General features: G+C 39.3%; 1 protein-coding gene across 2 annotated transcripts in view; it reads left to right on the top strand.

Annotated features, from left to right (window-relative positions):
* Slc10a7 (solute carrier family 10 member 7) overlaps nt 1–24420 on the top strand; it is a 244876-nt gene that overhangs the window by 167573 nt on the left and 52883 nt on the right. For both annotated transcript variants that reach the window (XM_047567467.1, XM_047567466.1), the window contains one exon: nt 5651–5686. In XM_047567467.1, the coding sequence (XP_047423423.1) occupies nt 5651–5686 (36 nt within the window). The remainder of the gene's footprint in view (nt 1–5650; nt 5687–24420) is intronic.

Genomic DNA, 24420 nt, shown 5'->3' with positions numbered 1-24420 from the left:
ACAATGAGAAATATCTTTACTCTAGTTCACTGTACTTACTAAACAAACCAGAAAGCTCATATCAGCTACTAGAATATCCTACTCCCTTGACAAAACTGTGAACTTACTGCTAAGTATTTCATTTGGGTACATTAAGGAACTTAACCTGGGAAGGTCTAGTTTTTATAGACGAAAACATAGAGAGGAGGAAAGAGGCCCTCACCTGCAAGTAGCCACACTTTCTTTTCAACTGCTCTTCCCGAGGCATCTCTCTTAAAAAAAAAAAAAAAAAAAAAAAGAAGTTTCCTCAACTATATATTTTGACATCCTGCTTATAATATATTTTTTGTTGACCATACACCCTGACCATTTGATCTAAATTTAGGTTGTCTCCAAAATTTCTCATCCTTCCCCTTTATAATTGGTTGCTTAAGATTTGTTGGCTGGTGCCACTCATTACATATTGGTTTGATTTAATTTTATTCTTGAAGAATCAACCTTACTCTAACTTTTTAAGATATCACTATATACTGGTCAAAGACAAAAAAGCAAAAACAGGCTGGGGATTTTAGTTGGCCTTTAATCTTTTCGTAAGTGATTTTTGTATTTATGTAAGTATGAGGCTGAGATGAAAGGAGTTGTCAAAGTATAATTTTCAAAAAGTTGAAGACACGACTCTCTTACACATATGAATGAACACATGGCAACCATTCACCGAAAGGATTGATGAGGGGATTGACAGGATGGCAAACTGGTTCTGAGATCGTAGAAAGGAGGTTACATAGCCATCAGAGAAGCATGCTGAATTAGTGGGCTAAATTAGAGACAAAACTGGCTAGGTTATATTATAGGACAATAACACCATAATCCTTTTAGTCATTTTTTCTACTGGACTGACATAATTTTCTTATCTACTGGACAAAATTCTGTATGTTTATCTGGAATTTCATAGTCTGAGCCCTAACCAGTAGTCAGTAAAAGTCAGACAAAGGTATATCCCCTGAGATAGCTAGCTATCCTTGGATTGGCCCATTAGACAGTGGTCCAAAATGACACTGAAAAGACATACAGTCCTATTTTTGTCATTTCCAAATTTCAGTCCATTTTTATTAAGAGGGCGCTATGGATCTTACATGCACCTGGGCAAACATATGTCTAAGAAAGGCTCAGAACCCTGCTCTAAGAGGCCCCATGGGAGGAAATTAGGATGTTCAGCCTGGAGAAGACTTCATGTTAGGACCAAAATGCTAATGGCAGTGTCAGTCCTAAAATACAACCAGAGGAAATATCTAAGACCAATCAAGAGCCTTAGTTAAAAGGCCATCACAAGGCAGGAAGCTGAACCTTGCCCTAAGTTGCTCCAAGGAAAGAGAAAGTAGCAATGTTAGTGGTTTGGGACCAGCGTAAGACAGAATTGCCTCTTTATCAACCTTCAGACATACTGTTATTTCTTGGGGAAAAGAACATTTTCTCTGTGGAAGTTCCATGGCATCTCAGTTCATATCACTGGTGAGGATGTGAAGGAGGTAGACAGAGGGCTTCACACATCAGGTGAGGACTAGACCAGAGGGTCTCCAAGATCCCTTGCAAAGCTGAGCCTCTGTCATTCTGTGAAAACTGAGTTAATGCCATATCCTGGAAACAGTAGCCTTAGAAATCAGTTTTAGTATTCTTGTGATCATTGTGGTTATTGCAACTTTTGATAACATTTTCTATTAAAAATACCATCAGAAATTCGCTTCATTTTGGGTTTTTAAGTAAGCCCTATTGCTGAGAGAACTGCATTTATAGTTTATTGTTGTTTTTAATGTGAGTGTTGGGTTTCTGTTTCTGTTTTAATGCAACTAAATCTCAGGATTTTAGATTTGATACTTCTTTTCTTTCCACTAATGTCATTGAAATATATTCACCCAATTCACATCAGAGGTGTAAATGGATCTTCTCAAAGTTTTTCAGGAGACAATGAAAGCCATCACTTTGTGACTTGAGTTCTTCAGGTGTTGCAGTCCAAAAGCTTTACATGCCATCCCAGTTGCAAGGATGCTAAAAACTACGTCTTGACCTTGCATCTGCAAGGAGGACTAACATCTTTTGCTAAAAGTGCTCTTCCACAACATCTTTTGAGGTTTTGGTTTTTGTTGTTGTTATTGTTGTTTCCATTTGTGTAGCATTCACTTAAGAAGGAGAAAGGAGAAGGAATTAAACTGAGCCTCTATACACCAAGAGAAAATAACATGTTTATTTGAATTTCCCACTTTCAATGATTATTGCTGTCATAGTTTAAATTTTTAGTTCAGCCTTTTACCATTGATATTTGCAAAAGCTTGACTTTAAAAATGTGTATCATCCCTATCACACGATGGCCTATTTCTCAATTTGTTTCATGTCATCACAAAGACATACTGAATCTGAAACTCCTCTCAGATTTGCTCTTAAAATCTCACCCCAAAGAAATAGCTTAATATTGCAAAGATTTCATTTACACCATTCAGAAGCACAGGCCCTGGAGCCAAGGAGATAGAGGCTCAATACCTGGCATTGCCACCTCCTTTGTCACCCAGCGTCTCCAAGGCTCCCCTCCTTCCCTGGTGTTTGGAGATAATAATGGTACCCACTGCATAGGGTTGCTATGAGGATGACATAAAGCAGCTTGCACAAAGCCCAGCACCTGACATGAGTACTTCATAAGTATTAGCTGTTGTTATTTTAATAATAATTATGATGACTTCACCAAAACCTGATTATGGTGCTCTTGTCAGAGTTAGTGGCATCCTGGCTGACTCATTTCCTGATACAACTGAAAAGCATGTTTTAGCATTATATAATAATTCAGTCTTAATTAATGGACTTGAACAACCATTCTTGAGAAAATAATGAGGAGTATTTAACTCACAATCAGAAAATACATCCTACTTAGTAACACTTTTAATATTTTAGAAATAAAGATTATTGTAAGTCCTCGGAAGAGCTGCAAAGAAACTATTGTGTGTTGGTGACTGTAGATATTTGAAGTATTCACGCTGAGAAACCTGCAGACAACCATGCACTGCTTTCCAAAAACGAGGGCATCTCTAAGAATCTGTTGTCAACTTGAGATAAAGATCAGATGGCAACTAATCACTACATGAATGTCACAGTAGAATTCTGTAGAAAACCATACTGTTAACTGTGATCTGCTTCCCAGTGACCAGTGGTGTAATGGAGTCAGCTCCAGATTTAGAGTTGGCTCATGCTGACTCAAGTCCAGGATTTGCTGTTCATTTGCTATGTGGCCTTGGGTTTGGTTCCTTGGCTTTTCTAAGCCCATTTCCTCGTGTATAAAATGGGGCTGGTGTGTAATCTAACTCCCTCAATAGGGAACACTCAAATCTTAAAATATACCTGACAGCACTGAAGTAAGATACCATTATTACTAGTACTGGTATTATTACCAACACTATTACCAGTCCTTTATTACAAAGAAAAACAAAATGAATATCCAAATGTGTCCCCATGCATGGCATAAATTCCTCCAAGACAAATGTCCAAAGTGGTGACAATCCTCACTTTCTTGTTAGGTGAAAATTCTTATTCTATCAGAGCTATCTTTCTTGTTTCTTAGAAGTGTTATAAGTGCTATTGATATTTCATAGTTAACATTAATTCAAGTTTTCATTTTCTTTTACTGCATTTAGGTGAACTGATAGATAAAGCAAAAACAGGTTAGGTTATAAACCAAGTCACATTCATTCTCCATATACTAAATTATTTACCAACTCATTATATCCTCACTTTAAATAATTCACAAATTTCCAATTGTTGATAGGATGAACTTTAAGCTCCTTCTCCTGACCTGTGAGGCCTTTGGTGATCTGGTCTCTGACCCTCTGCTTCACACCTTTCTTCCCATTCTGCTCAACTTCTCATAACTTTGAGCATCCCTCCCTCTTCCTGGAATGGTCCTGCCCTTTTTCAACTGGATCACTTTCCATTTATTCTTCCTGTGTGTTCAGTGTCTCCTCCTCATGATCTCCCAAAGAGAAATAATTCACATCACTTTCCCTCTTGCACCAGTAAATTTACTGTTATACCTCACTCTGTATTGAATCTCATTCATCAACAAGCATCCCCTTCTGGATTATAAGCTATTTAAGTGTAGGCACCATGTTGGATTTACCTTTGAATCTCCAATAAGGAGCACAGCACCTGACATATAAGTGGAAATAAATGTATAAATGTTTAAACAAATTGACTTGAAATTAGGTGACTCCATCATAGCCAGATAGTTTCACTTCCATGTTGCCTTGTAAAGTTTGAAATTCATCCTGAGTTCTGACCATATTCCAAGTCCTTGAAGGACAGTAGTCTTTCAAAATTAAATGTTATTTTGGCATTTGGCATGTCTGTCTCTCTGAAATGTGCTAATGAGAACCTGTTTCATAGACACCAGTAGAGTTGATAAACCACGATACATGTTTTAATAAATAGATTTAAAAGCACGACACTTAAAATATTTTACTCCCTTTTGCCAATTGCAAAAGTTTGCATAACAAAGAAACATTCATTCTATTATTTAACAATAAGATAAATCTGTATGAGAATATTCATGTATGTATATACTCAAAAAAGTCCTGGTTCAACATCAGACATGGTAAGCCAGTTCCTCTTATGCCACATTCAGAACAATAAATACCTGAAGCACTGTTTTCAGAAGTAGTAAAGTACTCCCAACCGGGATCCTGGGCACAGTGTATAGTCTGTCTGACTCTCCCTTACTACCTTCCTACACACACACACACACACACACACACACACACACACACACACACAGCCTCAGACTCTGAAATTTTAAAGTTCCAAGAAGAATGCATTAATGAAAATATGAAATGCTTTTTCTTGTATAAATCATAACGAAGCGTTGAGAGATAAAGGAAGAACTAAGGGAGTGGATAATCATCTGCTGCTCTAAAACCGAAACCTGTCATGTAAACTCCCAACTCAAACACTTAGTTTTAAAGATTTACCTTCAAGAAACCTTAAAGCTTGTATCCCGCCTCATCGGCAACAGCCTCAAACTGTTCCCTGTCATTGAAGAAAACAAATCTTTTGCTCGTTCCTGCCTGGGGGAGGCAGAGGGACCGAGGTGGTCCTGTGTGGCTGAATTAGATGAAAGACTTGCCTTCCACCATGGAGACATGGAGTCTAATCAAGTGAAATGAGTTTTGAGATCCCAGCTCATTTCCTAGGGGAGATCAGTTCACATTACAAAATCACGACATCTCATTCATCACAGCTGACGTGGTCTTTGCTCAGGAGAGGACCCCAACTGGGACTAAACCACCTGTCTTCTCTGAAAAGGGGCACTTTATCCAAGTTAGAGTTGAAAGCTGTGGAGTGAGAAAGCTTGCCAGCCACCAGCTTCCATGGGGTGGAAGGGAACTTAAGTTTAAAGGAGGAAAGCAAGTTTAAGGAAGATCGGTGGTTGTATTTTTAATGATACCAAATTACAAATAATTGTAATGGAGATGCCAATGCACGACGGTAGGAGAGCTAGGATTGGGGCCTCCCTCTTTATCTCCCAGATTTTATTAGAGACAAGGATAGCATTTCCTTGCATCCGAATTTAAAATGGCAAAGAAAGTGTCTTTCTTCTCAGCCAATAAATGATCATTATCTCTTTTATTTCTTTCAGGGCATCGTTATAACACCCCTGTTACTGCTGCTTTTTGTGAGTATTTTGATGTTGTCTTTAATATCTTTTATTAAAAGCCATCTACAACCCTTTCAGAAAGGTCCTTAGAATAAAATTGAAGTTTGAGTTCTGCACCATTTTACATCACAGCTTGAACTGTTCCTCCAGTGGAGCTGTGTCAAGTGATAACATGCCGACACAAAGACGCTCCATAATCTTGAAACCCAAGGACAGCTTCGGTCCCGGTTATTAGGCCTCCCCTGACTAAATCATTCATTATTGCAAATTAATGACCTATGACAGAGGTCAAAAATGTGCTGCTCTTTATTTTCTCATTAGTAAAACTCAAGTGATTGATAGCAACCCAGTGTTGGACAAAAAAGAACCTTGGGCCAGGGCATCAGAGGAAGCTGAGGTTCCAAGGCTGATGTCACCTACGCTCTTCACCTTGCAGGAGGCTACCTTGATTTTTTCATCTGTAGAATGGGAAACAGTAACACCTTTCCCTAGTCTGACTTCCAATGGTAGTGAAATGTGCTTTAGAAATTAAAAAAAAAAATAGTAGAAATAAAAGTAGATACAAGTCACTGATTAACTCAACAAGAATTGTACAGAAAACAAGGAATGCTAATTAACTGTCTTATTTCTTTTTGCACTAAGCATATGAGAAATTAGATGAAAGATTATAATAGAAATTAATGTTATCTCATGCTGAGCAAAGCATATGTAATCATGAATGATACCTAAAATATTTTATGAACTGTGCATTTTTTCATACACACATCTTCCAAATATAAATCACTCCACTTATCACTGAAATGTAGTGGGGATGTGTTTCTGGGAGTGAAATAGAGCTGTTTGACTAGCACTATTTGTCAGTGAATTGAAACTATGGGGAGAATTTATTTAATTATAATGTAATTACCCAAGTTGGAATTCAATTAGAGTAATAGAATGAGGGACTTCATTTCTTACCAGCTGTGTGGGAAATAGAGAGGGATAGATATCCTACTAAATAGTTGGATTCTGCATCTTTCATGAAAGACATTACCTTCAAGTAATAAGCTGCAACCTCACCCTCCCTTCTGAAATGCCGGCTCCATTCCGAGACGGTAAGAAGAGTCAAGTAATCAGATCACTTCCCACAGCAGAACAAACCTCATTATTTTAGACCCCACCAGTTTAGAATTTGCAGTGAGTCAAGTTAAAACTAAAGTGGATATTTGCATTAATTTGGAAGAAAAGACATGGCGCTTACCTCCTTGCTCAAACTAGAAGTGAGGAACTGCAGGTATCCATCAGTAGTGCTTTTATTTCACCAAGACTTGGGACCCCAAGGGCAGTTTTCTTGGAGCTACCCTCCGTGGGTGCAGGATGCAGACCCGACTGAGCATCAAGGGACTAGGACAGAGCTGCGTATCTAGTCTGTGCACAATAAATGACTGCAGAGCCTAGATTTTCTGCACTGCAGAAGAATGACATTTCTTACTCATGAGACTCATTTAAGAAGAGCAGAAGAGAAGTTACAGCCACAACAGGTGACTGAGCCCTGGGGTATGAGGATCTCAGAGCCTGGAATCTCTGCTACCCTGTTTCAGCTTGCGGTTGAAGTAATCAAATGAGTACTTTTCTCCCTCTCCTTCCCGTCTCCATGCCATTACAGATATTCTCAGCTGAGTATTATTGTGGTGTCACATTATTACAAGCTTTCCTCCACTCAGACCCATGAGCTTGTGAGCTGTTGTTAGTTCAACATTTTAAAATAATAGAGCTATAAGTATTGTGAAAGAAACTCCAAGACCCTCAACTTAAAAGTCGAATACTTTCCTCCTGAGCCAACTGGGCTATCCCAGTAAGTTTAGTAACACCGTTACTAAACCAGTAGGTTTAGTAACACATTAATAGGTACTTCTGTGTTATGTGATTTTATCTCATATGCACAATACATACTCTTTTATCTGTTTAGGTCATTGTGCATTTTAAAAACAGTGAATTTCTTAAACACTTAGGCTAGCGGGCCTTATTTACTGAGTAGGATCAAAAACTTGAGTGACTTAAAATCTAAACACATGCATAAAAGGTATATCTTTTTTTCTCTGCACTGATGTTATGAGTTGAATTGTTGCCCCAAAAGAATACATTAAAGTCCTAAACTCCAGTACGTCAGAGTAAGGCCTCATTTGAAAATGAGGGTCATTGCAGGATGTAATTAGCTCAGATGAGGTCATACTGCAGTAGTGTAGGTCCTTAATCTAATGTGACCAGTGTCACATGAGGAGGCTGACACAGATGGAAAATTTCATGTGGCAGTGGAAGCAGAGATAGAGTGCTGCATCTCCAAGCCAAGGCACACCAAGGACTGCTTAGCAAGCACCAGAATCTAGAAGAGAAGAGAAAGTAGTCTTCCACACTGATTTCATTGAGCATGGCTCTGCTCAATTTCAGACTTACAACTTCCAGAGCTATGAGAAAATATATATCTGTTGTTTTAAGCTTCCCAGCTTGTGGACTTTGTTATAGAAGCCCAACTCCTGGAAATTGTATTGTCTTATTTTATCATATTTTGAAAATGGAAATTTCTCATATTCGGTCATAGTTGCTACAGAAGGCAGTATTTGCTGATGGAATCTCAGGTCCCTGTTATTAACCTGTTCTCAGAATATGCCCTTCACTTTCTTGCTCCAACTGAAACATGTCTTCTGATTAATGTTTCTGCCTCAAGCCTGATTCCTGTCACTGAGTCTTGAGTGGGGTATGGTGTTTTCCTTGCACCTTATCACCAATTTCAGGTCACTTCCCATGCCTTCTGCATAAAATTCCCTTTCAGTGTTATGCCAGTACACCTGGTGTGGTGGTACACACCTGTAATCCTAGCTAGTTAGGAGACTGAGGCAAGAAGATCACAAGTTTGAGGCCAACTTGGGTAATTTAGCAACACCCTGTGTCAAAACTTTTAAAAAGGGTTGGGGATGAGGTTCATTTGCAAAGCAACTATGTTCAATCCCTGGTACTGAAAAAAAAACACACACACACAAAAAAACCTGAATGTTATGCCAAAAGTCAATTCCATCTTGTCATAGTTATCAATAGCACCCCAGGTCATTTTTTATCAGTCCAAAAAAGTGTTAGCATCTTCCATTGTTTTCTTCTTAAAAGTGCACCAAAACTTGGTGTTTTCAACCTTCACACATATGACCTTCCCAGTACTCTGACCTCTGAGTTCTTGACCTCTTCTCCAACAAGGTTGACTTCTGCTTCATCTCAGCCAACTGTCCCAATTGTCAGCCCCCTTGACTTTGCTCCTGCTGATAAGCTTCATTCCTCCATAACCCTATTTTCAAATATCCTCTCTGTCCGGTATTCATTCATGACTTACTCTCCAAGTCAAAAATTCTTCAAACTCACTAGAATGCCCAGTTCATTTACCTGGTCACCTTAATAATCTCTTGACCTCTCCCCACCCACCCTCACCTCCACACTCTCATATCTCATCTTAGGCAGCCCAGATCCCCTGGTCCTTCAGTACGATTCCTTTTTTATCTCCATCATCAACAATCTTTGCTCATCCTAGTGCTTCATATTTATCTAGCAAAGCACCAAGCCTGCTGAAATTCAGTTCTACACCTTCCTACATATGTACCTGAACACTTTGAAACAAACACTACCATGACACTGGTCTCATTTGAAATTCATGACAACTAACTGGGAGTGAGCCTGGCATTCACGCTACCTTCCCTAATTCATTCACTTTCCCACTCTGGAGAATCATTTCACATGTTCTCCTTGCCTCTGGAATCTCTAATGTCTCTCTTTACATATCAACTAATGCTGAAAGGAAATTGAATGATGAGGAAATGAGAAGCAATCAGAGGAAATGACAAGAACACACCTACCTGCATTCATAGTCATATTCTTTGCCAGCTGTCCTGTTTTTATAGATGAACTGTTTTTACTCCCATCTAAGGCCAATCCCTCCAGTAATGCTCTCTCTTCTTGCCCACTTAATGATACAATTCACATAGATTTCTCTTTCTTTTACATCATCACATTTTCTCTCTCTTCTGGATCATTTCCATTAGCATGGAAGCACTCATCTTAAAAATTAAACCTCGCTCCTATCTGAACTCTATTTCTGTGCATTCTTTATAAAATTTTATTTAAGTTATATAAACCTATTCACCACTTGCTCAATCTATGTATTGAGGTTTTTTGTTTTTGTTTTTGTTTTTGTTTTTTTCCTTCAGTACTAGGGATGGAACCCAGGACCTCACACATGCTAGGCAAGAAATCTACCGAGCTACATCCCCCCATCTATATTGAGTTCTTCCTCCTCCAGGTACTTTCCTGGGTGCCAGGATATAGCAATGAGCAAAAAAGAGGATAAAAAGGATGTCTGTGCTCTCATGGAAGTTCTATACAAAAGTGGAAAGAAACAGCCAAGTCGAAATACAGTGTGTAAGGTGGATGTTAAGCAGTGCAGAGAAAATAAAGTAAGGAAGGGAAATAAGAAATGCCAGAGTGGAGTCATGGAGAAGGTTGCTATTTTAATTAGGGTGGTCAAGTTCTGACTCACTGTGAAAAGGATATTTGAGCAAAGATCTGGCAGAGATAAAGGAGTGAGTCTTCTGATGTCAGAGGCATGGGAGGGCCCAAATGATATAGAACCTTAAAGTCCTTTGTAAGGACTTGCAATTTTAATTTGAGAGGAACAGGATATTATTAAATGGGTTTTGATCAAAGGAATTGCTTCTGGCATACCTTTTAAAAGGATGATTCAGGGAAGGTGGCTCTCTTGAAATGACATTTGGTCAGACCTGATGAAAGTGAGGGAGGGAGCCATGTGGATATGTAGTGGGGGATATCCAGGCTGAGCCAAGAGCAAATGTGAAGACTGAGGATGGCCAGTCCCAGTACTTCACCGGGATTGTATTAACGGGAAGCTATTAAATGAGTGATCAAGGAATGGCATGTTCTGACATACCTTCTAAAAGGATGATTCTAGATGAGAATAGAGTGTAAAGGGATGATTGTGGAGGCAGGAAGACCATTAGAGACAAAGTGCAATATCATAACAAGAGATACTATGAGCTTGCACTACAGTGATTGAATAAATCTGGTGGGAAGTAGTTGGAAGAACTTGAAAGTAGAACTGAGACTGAATGAAGGTCATGAGAGAAAGAGAAGGGTCAGGAAGACTCCAAACCAAGGCAACTGAGGAACTTAGTTGCTATTTACTAAGATAGGGAAGACTGTAGGGTTGAGCAGGTTGAAGAAACTATATAGAGTTCAGTATTCAATGTGTTCAGACTGAGCTGCCTTTTAGATGTCTAACTGGAGATCTCAGGTAAGCAATTGACAGTGTAAATCTGGAATTCAAGGGAAGTCTGAACTAGAGATATTCACTTGGGAGAGGTCATCATCGAGGTGGATTTCAAGTTAGACTGGAAGCAAATGGAGAATAGAGAAGGAAGATAAGAACTCCAAGGCCTAGGGCATTACAGTATCAAGAGAACAAGCAAAGAAGGCCAGGGAATGGCCAATTTGCCTAGAAGGAACGCCAAGAGATTTTGATATTCCAGAAGTCTGGCAGAGAATGTATTTCAAAAGGGCAGCAATGACCACCTACTTTAAACACTGCTAATAGTTCAACTAAAATGAAGTTTGAGAATTGACTATTGGTTTAAACAAGATAGTGTTATTGGGGACCTTAACAAGAACTATTTCAGCAGAACTGTATAGTTGAAAGTTCATTTGGAGTGGTTTTAAGAAAGTAGAGAAGAGGAAGCATTAAGAACAGGGATAATTTATAATTCTTTTGGAGGGAATTTGCTGAAAATGATACAGAAAATGGGGTAGTAACAAAGTTAATGAAGAATCAAGACAGTTGTTTTTTTTTAGGTTGGAAAGCTTAGCAAATTTCCACCAATAGGATTTATCTAGTTATGGGGGAGGAAATTGATATAGAAAACATAAGGACGAATTCGTGAGCCCATGCCCTTGAATGAGAGAAAGGGATTGAGCTCTTGTGAATAAAGGGAATATGTGGCCTCCAAAGCATGAATAGTTCATCCTAGCAATGGGAGGGAATGTGAGAAGACATGCAAGTAAACTGGTTGACACGACTACAGGGGCTTGCCTAAGTTCTCTTCTGGCTTTGTTTCCTCAGTGAAATTGGATATAAGGCTAGTGGCAAGGTGGTTTTGGAGAGCTGATGAGAGAAAATATAAGGTCGTTATGTGGGGAGTGAATGGAATGGGTAAATGTAGCAGGGTAGACCAGCAGCACCAAGGCCACGCTCAGAGTCTTCACATTTGCTGTTGACTGAGCCGGGATTTCCTCCCCTAAGTATCCACGTGACTTCCTTCATTAGGTCTCTGGTCAGATGTCATTTTAAGAGGGACTCAGTGGGCTGGGAATGTAGCTCAGCAATAGGGTGCTTGTCTAGCATGTGTGAAGCCCTGAGTTCAATCCCCTGCACCAAAAAAAAATAAAAGAGAGAGAGAGCACTTTTCTAATTCATATTAAATAATGTACTCCATCATCATTCTCTCCCCACCCCCCTACTATATTTAACTGTTCTGTATTAGTAAGGGTTTTCCAGAGAAGCAGAACCAACAAAAGATATCTTCATATCTATATCTCTCTGTATGAGGAAATTTATTATTGGGAGTTGGCACACATCCTTATGGAGGTCTAGAAGTCCTTCCATTGCTATATGCAATCTGAAGAAGCAAGTAAGCCAGCAGTGTAATTCAGTCCAAGTCCAAAGGCCTGAGAACTAAAAGAGGTGGTGGTATAACTCTCAGTCCTACTCCAAGTCTGACACCATAGAGCTGGAGGGTTGGGGGCCTGGTGTAGTCCTGGAGCCCAAAGATCTAAGAACTAGTAGCCTCAATACCCAAGAGCAGAGAAGATGGATATCCCAACTCAAGAAGAAAGAGCAAATTTTCTCTTCCTTTGCCTTTTTACTATCATGCCCTCAATCAATTGGATGTTTGCCTGCATTGATGAGGGTGGTTCTTCTTTACTCAATCTGTTCAGTTGTTCTTCCAGAAACACCGTCATTTACACACCCCCAAATAATACTTAATCAGCCATTGGGCATCCCTGCGCCCAGTGGAGTTGACATGTAATTAATCATCACTTGTTATTTTTAGCATTTATTGTCAGATGCATCTTAATCATTTACTGATTTGTTCAGTATCTTCTTCCCCACCTAATATATCAGCATCACAAGAAAGCAGGGCCTTTCTCTGGTTTTGGACACTATTGTAACCCCCATGCTCAAAATAGCACCTGACCTTGGAAACCTCTCAAAAGCATTTCTTGAATTCATGGTTGAACAAATGAAGGAATGCATCTGTCCAAAGAGTCAGGCTGGGGCTATTTTTTTATACTAGTATTGTCTTGTTACATGTTCTGCCATTAGGATACATTTTCTTGCAAAGCCACTTTAAAGGAACTGAGTTGTCTTTCCCTCATATTCTATTTGTAGAGAGGGGCACAGTAAAGTGAAAAAAGCATAAAATTTTGGTTTAATTTGCAGTGAATACCAGTTACATAACAATAATCTTCTTTACCTTTTTTGGTCTCAGTTTTTACCTCTGTAAACTGAAAATTATGCTAAGAAGTAGTGAGTAAATTTATGTGGAAACATGTTATAAACTGTAAAGAACCATGCAAATGTTATTTAAATTTCACACTTCATAGAGAAAAACAGAAAATAATCCCAGGAAATGACATCCAGGTCCTTTTCTCTCATCTGAAATGCAGCAACAGTTCTACTGCTTCAGACCTTGGTAATAGGCTGAGTTTTAAAACCATAAGATTCTATAATCATGTACAGTCTATAATATTATAATCTTATATGTAAATGAGTCCACTATGATTGTCACAGTCACAGTAAGAACAATGAAACTTTTCCTGAAATGTTACCTTTTATTCCTAAGACCCTGTATTAGTTTGTTCAGGCTGCTATGACAAAATGCCATAACCTGAGTGACTTTATAAACAAAAGATACTTATTTCTCATGCTTCTGAAGACTAGAAAGTCCAAGATCAAGGCAGACTCAGTGTCCGGTGAGGCATGCTTTTGGTTCAGAGATGGCTCCTTCTTGCTGTATCTTCACATGATGGAAAGGGCCAACTGACTCTAGGGTCTCCTTTATTGGGGTACTAATCCCATTTATGAGGACAGCACTCATCACCTAGTCACCTCCACAAATCCTACCTCTTAATGGGTAGGGGCTGAACTTGTAAACTTGGTACAGGGGATAGTAACATTCAGACCATAGCAGATCCAAAGCCCAAAGCATATTCATACACATTATCTCAGTTATCTGACTTGGGCAAGGGCAGAAATCATTGCCTTTATTTATTTTATGAGTACAAATACCTTAGTCCATGGAATTTGTCTTTGGGGATATTTAAGACCTTGTCCAGTTTTAAAAACTACACTTGAAATTTTTTAGTCATTTTCCTTATGAAACAATATTATAAGCGGTAAGTATTCACAAGATTTAACTTCTGTTGGAATCATGCATGTCTTATTCATGACCATACCTCCAATGCCAGGTATTCAATAAATATTTGCTGGGAGGAGGGCAGTAGAGCTGGGTGATTGAGTAATTAATGACTAGGATGATTCAAATAGTAAATAAATGATTAGGAGATTAGGTCCTGGCCTTACTCATAAAATCTTTTATTTGCTATGAAAAATAAATTACTTTTTTTGATAATATTAAATATCTATTATTATATACCATATTTGAGTATTACAAAGATCAATCTGACACTGTTTTAGCTTTTTTCACCTCTGTGACCAAAAGACCTGACAAGAACAATTAGAGGAGGAAGTTTATTTGGGGATCACAGTTTCAGCAGTTTCAGTCCATAGGATAGCTGGCTACCTCGCTGTGGGCCCAAGGTGAGGCAGGACATCAGGGCAGAAGAGTGTGGTGGAGGAAGGCAGCTTGGGACATGGCACCAGGAAGCAGAGAGCGAGAGCAAGAGAGAGAGAGAGAGAGAGAGAGAGAGACTGATTCCAGACAAGGGACAAAAGACATACCCAAAAGGCATTCCCCCCAATGACCTACCTCCTCCAGCCACACTCTACCCACCTACAGTTACCTCCCAGTTAATCTGTTCAAATGGATTAATGCTGTGATTAGGTTAAGGCTCCCATAACCCAGTTGGTTCACCTCTGAAATTTCTTACATTGCCTCACACATGAGCTTCTGGAGGAAGCCACATGTCTAAACCATAACACTCACCCTTCCCTTAAAGAGTTTATGGTTTAAAAAAAGAAAACAGGATATGTGCACAGATAATTTAAAGTCAAGGTAGAAATTCTAAGTACCCTAAGTATCATCATATTTCAAAGGAGATTACTAAAACAGAAAACATTTCATTAACTAGAAGTCTTTTTTTTTTTACATGAATTTTAAACTAAAAGAAACATTTTAATTTGAGGAGCATAGGAAGGTAGTAGAAACCACTAATATTTCTTAAGGGATCTCCTGCTTACTTCAGATTTTTTCATAGTTCTGATTTTCTGCTCTAACATCACTTAAAAACTTGCATATCTTTCCTTTGATGTGGTTTATCACTAACACTATGTTTAGCAGCCATTATTATGTTCTTTATTCAGCAGCATATTTAGAGAAGATTGAAGGAGAGAGACTATAAAACTTAAGAAGTAGTGTGGAATGATGTTTAAGAAGATGAGACCCCAGTGCTGAGTGAAGCAGCTCAGCTGTGAAGTCAGGCAGTTGTGTTTTACTTTCCAGTGAACAGGGCCAGGGCAGTCATGGGGCAGGGTGAGGCCCCCATGGGCTCCTGCTTCCCTGAAGCCTCCACAGTCACTACTTCACCACTTCTTCCAATCACAAGTGGCAGACCCTAAGAAGAGGAATGCGAGGAAACAGTGTCTAAACTTGAAAGTTAAGGTGAAGAAGCAGAGATAACTTCACACTGCAAAACAAGTCAGTCTAATCCCACATAATTATGATGGAAGGAAACAATATATTGGATCATGTTGTTCTGGTCTCAAGGCCCAGAGTTTTACAGACCACTATTTTAGAATAAGTTCATGCTTGGCACAGGAAGATCACTAACACTTTAAGCTTATACTGTGGAAAGGCTTGCTTCTGCTCTCCCCAGCCATCAAGATCAATTAAACATCAAGACCTCTTGAAACTAGGGTCCAAACTTTGACCACTACTGAAAGCCAGCCTCCTCAGAGTTTATAGATGATACCATTTTCTCATGTGGGGGAATATTTGGATATTTGACATTTACCTACATGTTTACCCATTTGGTATCATGTAAGAACCCCTTAAGTAAATGGGGGCATCACTCACTACTGGCTCTGCTATTGTGTCGACCGAACTCCTATAACTTGACTTCTAATCAAGGTATTTATAAGGCATTGTGGTAATTAGACATATATACACACAAGCAAATGTGTACACATACACAAACACATAAATGCACAGTGCATATATACCAGCCTCTTTCCAGTGTAATCGTGTTCCTTTGACCTGCCTATCTCTTTAGTTAGTTTCCATTTCAGCAGTTCTTAAATCCAATAGACTTGCATCATCACCATACTGCATACAACACCTTGTTTTTCCAGAATGGTTGGGAAAGGTAGAGATTACCTTTATCAGTAGCTATTATGGGCACTTTATAGTTAGTCCCATGTAATAAACGTGACTACCTTTAGAGGCTGGTGTTACCTTCATTTTTTAGGAGAAAACAGGTCCAAAAAGGTTGCATAACTTTAGACTATCTGACAGGTAAAGAACACAAGATGTTTTTACACCTGAACTTCTTCCCCTTGAATGATCCTTCCAGGTTATGTCTACAAAGCCTGCCTTCAGGAAGACACAGTTCATTTTAAAATCTATTATCAGCACTCAATTACTGCTTTTTAAACATTTGTAATCTAATTAACGAGGGAGACAAAGAAGAATGAGGCATAATTATTGCTTATTTTGGGTAAATATAATAAAGAATATGGGAGGAATTTAGAGGAAAAATTAACTGCTAAACTGTCATTCAGACTAAGTTTAATAGAAATTCATAAAAGGGAGCGTCTGGGTCAGAAAGATCAGGGGCAGCCTGTGAGTCTACAATCAGCAATTATTTCCCTAGTAATTGGCTGCCTGTGATAGAAAAATTCTTAGTCCCATCACCATCAACAAAAGTAATGTATACTGCCATTAATGTCATGTATAGTACTGTGATTATTTTTTGTAATATCTTTTCAATTATTGTTGCATAATTAATGGTCACATGTGTGAGAGATACATAAAATGTTAATAATAATCATAAAGCACTCAAAGAGGAACTAGCCAATTGGTTGCCCCAGTTGCTTCTCGAAAAGCCAATTTCTTAGCCTTGTGCCCACAGTATTCTAAAGAAAGTGAAGATGAATCTTCTGTTGAAGTCCACAATAGCTTATCTTCTCACTGCACGTGTAAATCACAGAGAGGTTGTTCTCAGAATTTCAAGAAGCAATGTAATCAGTGGTACCTTTAATAAATGCTGGTGCCAGGGCTCCCCACCTTATTGAACCATAATTGGGGAGGGAATGCAAGGAGAGGACCTGCTAAGCAACTTTCACATGTGTTAGAGGTGACATTGATGAACTCCCTCCCCTCTTAAGGACCAGTGACCTAGAGATACTAATTCCACTGCTGACCTAAAACTCCTCAGACCTAACTGGAGTGAGGTGGAGACACAGAATGAGCCTGAGGCAGCATTACGTTTGCCTGGCTTTTCCCTTGCCCTTTGGTCCCCGCTAGCACCAGCTCCTGGGCATGAGTAGGGTCCTGCCAGAGTGAGAGCCACGGCTTCCTTGCTGCACTCGCCTGTTGGTTCCCAAGCCTTGAGTCCCCTCCTGAAGGAACTTAAGCATTTGTTCTATTTGAGGGAGTAAATTTAGCAATCTCTGGTTCTTGCAAAAAACTTCAGATTCACAAGATCAAGGCTTTTGACAGGGAACAGGGAGCAAACTTTGTTCCTAGATGCCTCTGCGTATCTCTGCCTCTAGCTTCCATGTCCTGGAAGCTGCCCACCATGTTAGGAAAAACCAACTTATAGTGTATTTGGTCACTTTTCATTAAATAGTCTGAGTAACCAGAACCTATCACTGTGCCCACTACGTTTCCTTCAGGGCTGGGGTGTAGCTCAGTGGTAGAACATGGGTTTAGGTGTGCACAAAGCCCTAAGTTCCACCCCCAGCACTGCCAACAACAACAAAAAAAGTTTCTATCAAAATGATTGAAATGTAATCTTTTCCTCTTACTTTTTAAACTAGCATCTTACATGTTATTATATTATAACACAGTTGAAGTTGGAGGATTTTAAGCTAAGTGAAATACGCCAGACAGAGAAAGACAAATACTGCATGCTGCATGATCTCACTTAATGTGAATAATCTAAAAAGTCAAACTCATAGAAACTGAGTAGAAGAGAAGTGCCAGGGTTTGGGGGATAGGAGAACTAGGTACAAAGTTGCACTTGTAAAATGAATAAGTTCTGGAGACCTTGCAGCATTTTAGCATGGTGACTTTAGTTAATATTAATTTATTGCACAATTTTGTTAGAAGAGTAGAGTAGATCTTAAGTATTCTCACCAAATACACAAAAAACAAACTAGATGAGGTAATAGATATGTTAAATAGCCTGAGGTAAACATTTCAGTGTACATATATCAAAGCATCATGATGTATACTTTGAATTATATAATATTCTCAAATATACCTAAATGAAGTAGAAAGTATACATTTGCATATAAACAAAAGTGAAATCATGTTCTACATAATTTTTTACCTTTAAGAAAGTCATTTCACTGTTTTCTTGATTTCTCAGAGGAGGAAAAAAGACTGTTTAGCTATAAAAAGATCATTTCCTCTACTTAAATACATTTGAGCAATAACCCAATTTTAGTTTGATGCAAGCAAGTGAATCATTATGGCTGTATAACAACCATTTTTCCTAATGTTGATAAAGTTGTAGTCATTTTTACATTGAGTCCATCACCTGGTATACTCGTAACTCATGGATTGTGTGTAAGTAATCAGTTGAGTTGGCAGGTATCCCTGTGAAAGAAGGGGCAGCAGGGGATGAAGGAAAGAGGGAACTGAGTTCATGGACAAAGGCAGAATTCTGGAATGGTTTGGGAGACTCTCCCTTCTCCTGTCTAAAAGCTTGGCTTTGGAACAGGAAGGAGATTTGAGTATGACTCTCTGCAAGAAAGCAGGTGCAAGAGAGTTAGCTCAGATAGTCAGCTTGTCCCTCCCTACCCTCCTTCCCCCAGGGCTGGGGTTCTTGGTTATGTAGGGAGAATGGAAATGGGGTAGAAAGGGAACAAATCCTGCTCTGTGTCTGAAGCTGCTGCTTCCTGATTTTCTAGTAGAAGAGATTTTACATTCATCGTACTATGGTATACACTGTAAATATCTATTCTTATTTTTCCCTGAATATGATGCTAATGAAAATGAAGGCCAATCATCAAGGGTGAATTATTTAATACAATAATGTTTTAATAGCTGAGAAGAGACACAAATAGTGGCGTTGCCTGTGGCTAATGGATTTCCCTGATAGGAGATAAAAGGCTGATTACACAGCAGAGCCAGTGAAGACCTGGTGCATTAATGACAGTTTACAGGTCAGCTCACTTACAGGAGTGATTTAAAATGCACCATCTGTTTTCTAACTGCTGGTTGATAAGTGTGATTCTGCAGACAGTCAGCGTCTCTTCATCAGGAACTGCCACTCATTTGTCTTCTTGAGGCTGGTTAGTTTGGTCCCATAATATTTACCGACTCAACTCCAGATTCTTTCCAAATGAAATAATTTCTAAATTGAGTGGATTGATAGCGGCCAATCCTGCTTCCACTTAACCCTTCTCTGATGCTTTTACCCCACCCCACCCCTACCAGCTATTATCATCCTTGGCAATGTTGAGAAAATAACCACTCAAATAATTTCCCGTGTCCTGTAATTCAGATCAGGAACCCCAGTTGGGAAAGGATCCAGTTCCCCATCCTCATGGAGGCAGATAAAGACATGCATGTGCGCATGCTCCCCGCCACCTCACCCTCCACCCTTGCCGTTCTCTCACACATTGGTGAGGAAAGGAGAGTCCACTTCTGGCTTCCACTCTGTCCTCTTCCCCATTTCTGGTGCCTTGTGTCATCTGTAATTAATAGTGGTAGAACCTTAGGATGAAGCGTGAGGGATCTGGAGCTAGATTTCTGGGTTTAGATCCTGGCTCATTCACTTTCCAGCTCTGGTGACCCAGAACAAGTTGTTTAAACTGTGCCACAGTTGCCTCATTAGAAAATGGGGGTAATAATTAGGCTCACTCAAGGGATTGCTGAGTATTAAACTGTTCAGCACGCATTTAGCATTGAAAAGCAGTGTCTACTACATAGAAGTGGACAAAAAATGTTGCTCTTGTATTTATGGGAGACAACTGGGTGGGAGGCCCGCAGGATCCTTTCTTGAATCTATGACTGAAGTAGAACTTTGTAACTCAGCTGAATGGAGTTGGAAGAATGGAAAGGAAACATTGTTGAACTCCTTTCTTTTCCCCCACCTATTTATTGTAGCCATTCTAATTAACAGATTTATTGAGCACCTACTGTATGGTGCTAGAGTAGTGTTCTCAAAAAGTGAATTCAGCTTAGCAGCACCACCTCCCGGAACCTTCGTTAGAAATGCAGATTCTCACTATTCTTCCCTCCCCCATACACTCCTTAGGCTTTCTGAATTGGAAACTCTAAGGATAGGCCAAGTAGTATATGTGGGTTCTTTTTTAATTTGTTCTTTTTAGATATATCTGACAGTAGAGTGTATTTTGACATATTATACATACATGGAGTATGACTTATTCTATTTAGGCTCCCTTTTGTGGTCGTGTGATCGGGGAATTTCACTGTGGTTCATAAATATGAACATAGGAAAGTTATGTCAGACTCATTCTACTGTCTTCCTATTTCTGTCCCCTCTCCCTTCCCTTCATTCCCCTTTGTCTAATCCAGTGAACTTTTATTCTTCCTCTCCCCACCCTTTTTGTGTGTTAGTAATTGCATATCAGAGAGGACATTCAGTCTTTGGTTTTTAGGGATTGGCTTATTCCATTTAGCATGATAGTTTACAGGTCCATCCATTTACCAGCAAAAGTCATAGAGTCATTCCTCTATAGTGCTGAGTAATATTCCTTTGTGTATATATACCACTATTCCATTGTGTATCTGTACCACCTTTTCTTTATCCATCTGTTGAAGGGCACCTAGGATAGTTCCATAGCTTTAGCTATTGAGCTGCTGTAAAGAAGCTTTTTAATTCGATATCATCTCATTTATTGATTATTGATTTTACTTCTTGTGCTTTAGGATTCTTGTTGAGAAAGTCAGTTTCTAAGCTGACATGATGGAGAGTTGGGTCTGCATTTTCTTCTAGTAGGCACAGGAACTGGTCTAATGCCTAGGTCCTTGAGCTACTTTGAGTTCAGTTTTGTGCAGGTGACAGACAGGTATTAAATTTCATTCTACTACATAGGGATTTCCAGTCTTCCCAGCACTATTTGTTGAAGAGGCTATCTTTTCCAATGTATGTTTGTCTCACCTTTGTCTAGTATGAGATAACTGTATTTATGTGGGTTTGTCTCTGTGTCTTCTATTCTTTTCCACTTGTCTTCATGTCTATTTTGTTGCTAATACCATGCTGTTTTTGTTACTATAGGTCTGTAGTATAATGTGATGCTTCCTGCTTCACTTTTCTCCCTAAGGATTTCTTTGGCTATTCTTGGCTTCTAATTTTTCCAAATGTAATTTGTGTTTTAACTAGCCCTCAGGATGTTTCTGAAATGCTAAAGTTTGAGAATCACTACCCTAGATGTAAATTTTGCATAAGTCAGTGTTCTGACTTTGAGGAGAACACTGTCGCTAGGGAGAGACCATTTGTAAATAAGGACAACCAAGGATCCCAAGAGGTTCAATGGAAATGCAGAGGACAGTGGTTCACAAAAGAGGGGGGTAATTCAGCATTTGGGGAGGAGGTTTTAGAAAAGATTTCTAAAAACTGAGTCTTGGAAAGATTCAAACCCTGCAAGTTTTAAGTGGGGAAATGACATTCCAGAGAGAGAAGTAGTTGTGTACTCGGGATGGGCAGGCATGCACACAGACCTCAATTTTTTATTAAAAACAGCCCCTCAAGAGGAGGGGTTTTGCATTTTGTCCACTATTCTATCCCAGTGTTTAGAGCATGCTCCTGAGAATGGGCAGACACAGTCACCATTGAAATGATTGAACACCAATGTCCTAGATTCCCACATACTGAGTTTTCATGAATCATTTCTTCTCAGCATAAGATTTTAAAACCAGGAAACCAACCTTCTTACGAGTCCTCTGCTTTAAAGTACTACATTCCTACAAGAAATTAGCCAATGACTGGATTGCTTATTTAACACACTGTATCTTAAAGCATGGTTGGACAGTATGAGACATACTGAAATCTGCCGGGGTAGCTCAGTGAAGCCCAGAGCTGTTGCTTAATACAAGATGATTATGAACCTGCAGACTTCACCTGCAAATTATTGATGCTTCTTCCAAGCCCCACTGGTCTTTACAATAGAAGCCACAACTGGTTCCTCATTAAAATATGAAGAACCAAATATCCTAGGCAGCATATTTCCTTCTGCTTTCGTTAAGATCAACCCTGCATACAAAATAATCAGGTCTTGTACTTTGCTAGTGATGTTCTCGGATGCTGCCCTGAGCCAGATGCTCACTCTTCTTTCTTCTGGATGCCAGGGCACTTCACAGCATCAGAAATCTCCCCAAGGGCACCTCTGCGTCTTCACACTGACCACAGCCCAGGTCTGGTGGCCAATTCAAAAGAAAGGACTTATGCCAAATTAGACTCCAGTCCTGAGGTTTCTGTCCTTTCAGAGCCACTTCTAAGGGACCATCCAGAGGGATTTGCTCCCCAGCATCCCTGCCATCCCTTGTCTGGCTTTGGGTATCCTGTTAATTACATCCATGGCTCACTGTGATCTCTCATCTGACGGTGACTCAGAGGAGGGCTACTCTAATCTGTGTTTGCAGTCAAGTAGGTCAGAGGTTGTAGGCATTCTAAAGGACACAGGGACCCTGGGGGTCATGGACAACCTCCTCCTCGGTCCATGGCCTTTTTCCACTGTTTTCTAGTAGCATAAGGTTTTGGAACACTGAGCACATGAACAGTCCATTATGTGATAGATGGAGAAGTTAAAAAACTAACAACTTAATAAGTAGGCAAAATATCTAAAGAGACATTTCTCAAAATAGGAAAAACAAATGACCAACAAAAGTATGAAAAAATGTTCAACATGCTTAACAATCAGGGAGATGCAAATCAGAACTACACTGAGATTTCATCTCACTCCAGTTAGAACGGTAATCATCAAGAATACAAAAAACCATAATTGCTGCTAAGGATGTGGAGAAAAAGGTACCCTTCTACATCATTGGTGGGACTGCAGATTAGTACAACCACTTTGGAAAGTAGTATGGAGATTCCTCAAAAGACTAGGAATGGAATCACCCTGTGACTCAGCTCTCCCACTCCTTGGTTCTTATCCAGAAGAACTAAAATCAGCATACCATGTAGTGGTGCAAGCACACCACATTGTGCTGTTTATAACAGCACAATCCATAATAGCCACGTTATGGAACCAGCCTAGGTGCCTATCAATAAACTAGTGGATAAAGAAAACATGTACACACACACACACACACACATGGTGGAGTTCTCTCAGGGCACAGCCATAAAGAACACTGGAATATGTCATTTGTTGGTGAAAGAATGGAACTGGAGAACATTGTGCTAAGTGAAATAAGCCAGACTCAGAAAGTTGAGGGTGGAATGTTGTCTCTCATCCAGGGAAGCTAGAGAGAAAAAAAGGAAAAAAATGGGGGTTGTCCAGAAAACAGAGGAGAGATCCATAGAGTAGAAACAGGGGACCAAGTGAGAGGGAGGAGGGGGAAGGAAAGGGGAAGAACTAGGAATGAAGTTGATCAAATTGCACTATGTGCATGTATGAATATATCACAAGTCATTCCAATTTTATATGTAACTATAATGCACCAATTTTAAAAATAAATAAATAAACAGAAGGAAGACCAATAGAGGAAGGGGAACAGGAGGAAGGAGGAGGGGAGGGGAAAAGGAAGTACTAGGAATCAAAGTAGAGAAAATTATGTTATATACATTTATAAATATGCCAAAATGAACCCCACTATTATGTATAACTCTAAGGCACTACTAGTAAAAAAATAAATAAATAAATAACATAATTTTTATCATTGTTGGTATTGTTGTCATTTTGGGGGATTAATCCCACAGGTGCTTAACCACTAAGCCACATTCCAAGTCCTTTTGTATATTTTGTTTAGAGACAGGATCTCACTAAGTTGCTTACAGCCTCAGTTGCTGAGACTGTCTTTGAACTCATGATCCTCCTGCCTCAGCCTCCTGAGCCACCTGGGATTACAGGTGTGCACCACTGTGCCTGGCTTAAAATACATAATATTTTAAAAACCAAAATTAAAATGAGTTCTCCTTTATTTCTCCAGACTTAGAGAAGGAATATAGCTTAATATGGTTATTTATTTAAAAATTTTAAAAACATAAATTTCAGTTGAGGTAGAAAGAGGAGCCAGAGAAATAGGAGATAAGTTGTGAGATTCCAGGTAGAAATTTTCAATTTTTAT

This window comes from Sciurus carolinensis, chromosome 10 (assembly GCF_902686445.1).
Source record: "Sciurus carolinensis chromosome 10, mSciCar1.2, whole genome shotgun sequence".
Lineage (NCBI taxonomy): Eukaryota > Metazoa > Chordata > Mammalia > Rodentia > Sciuridae > Sciurus > Sciurus carolinensis.
This window is presented reverse-complemented; position numbering and strand designations above follow the sequence as displayed.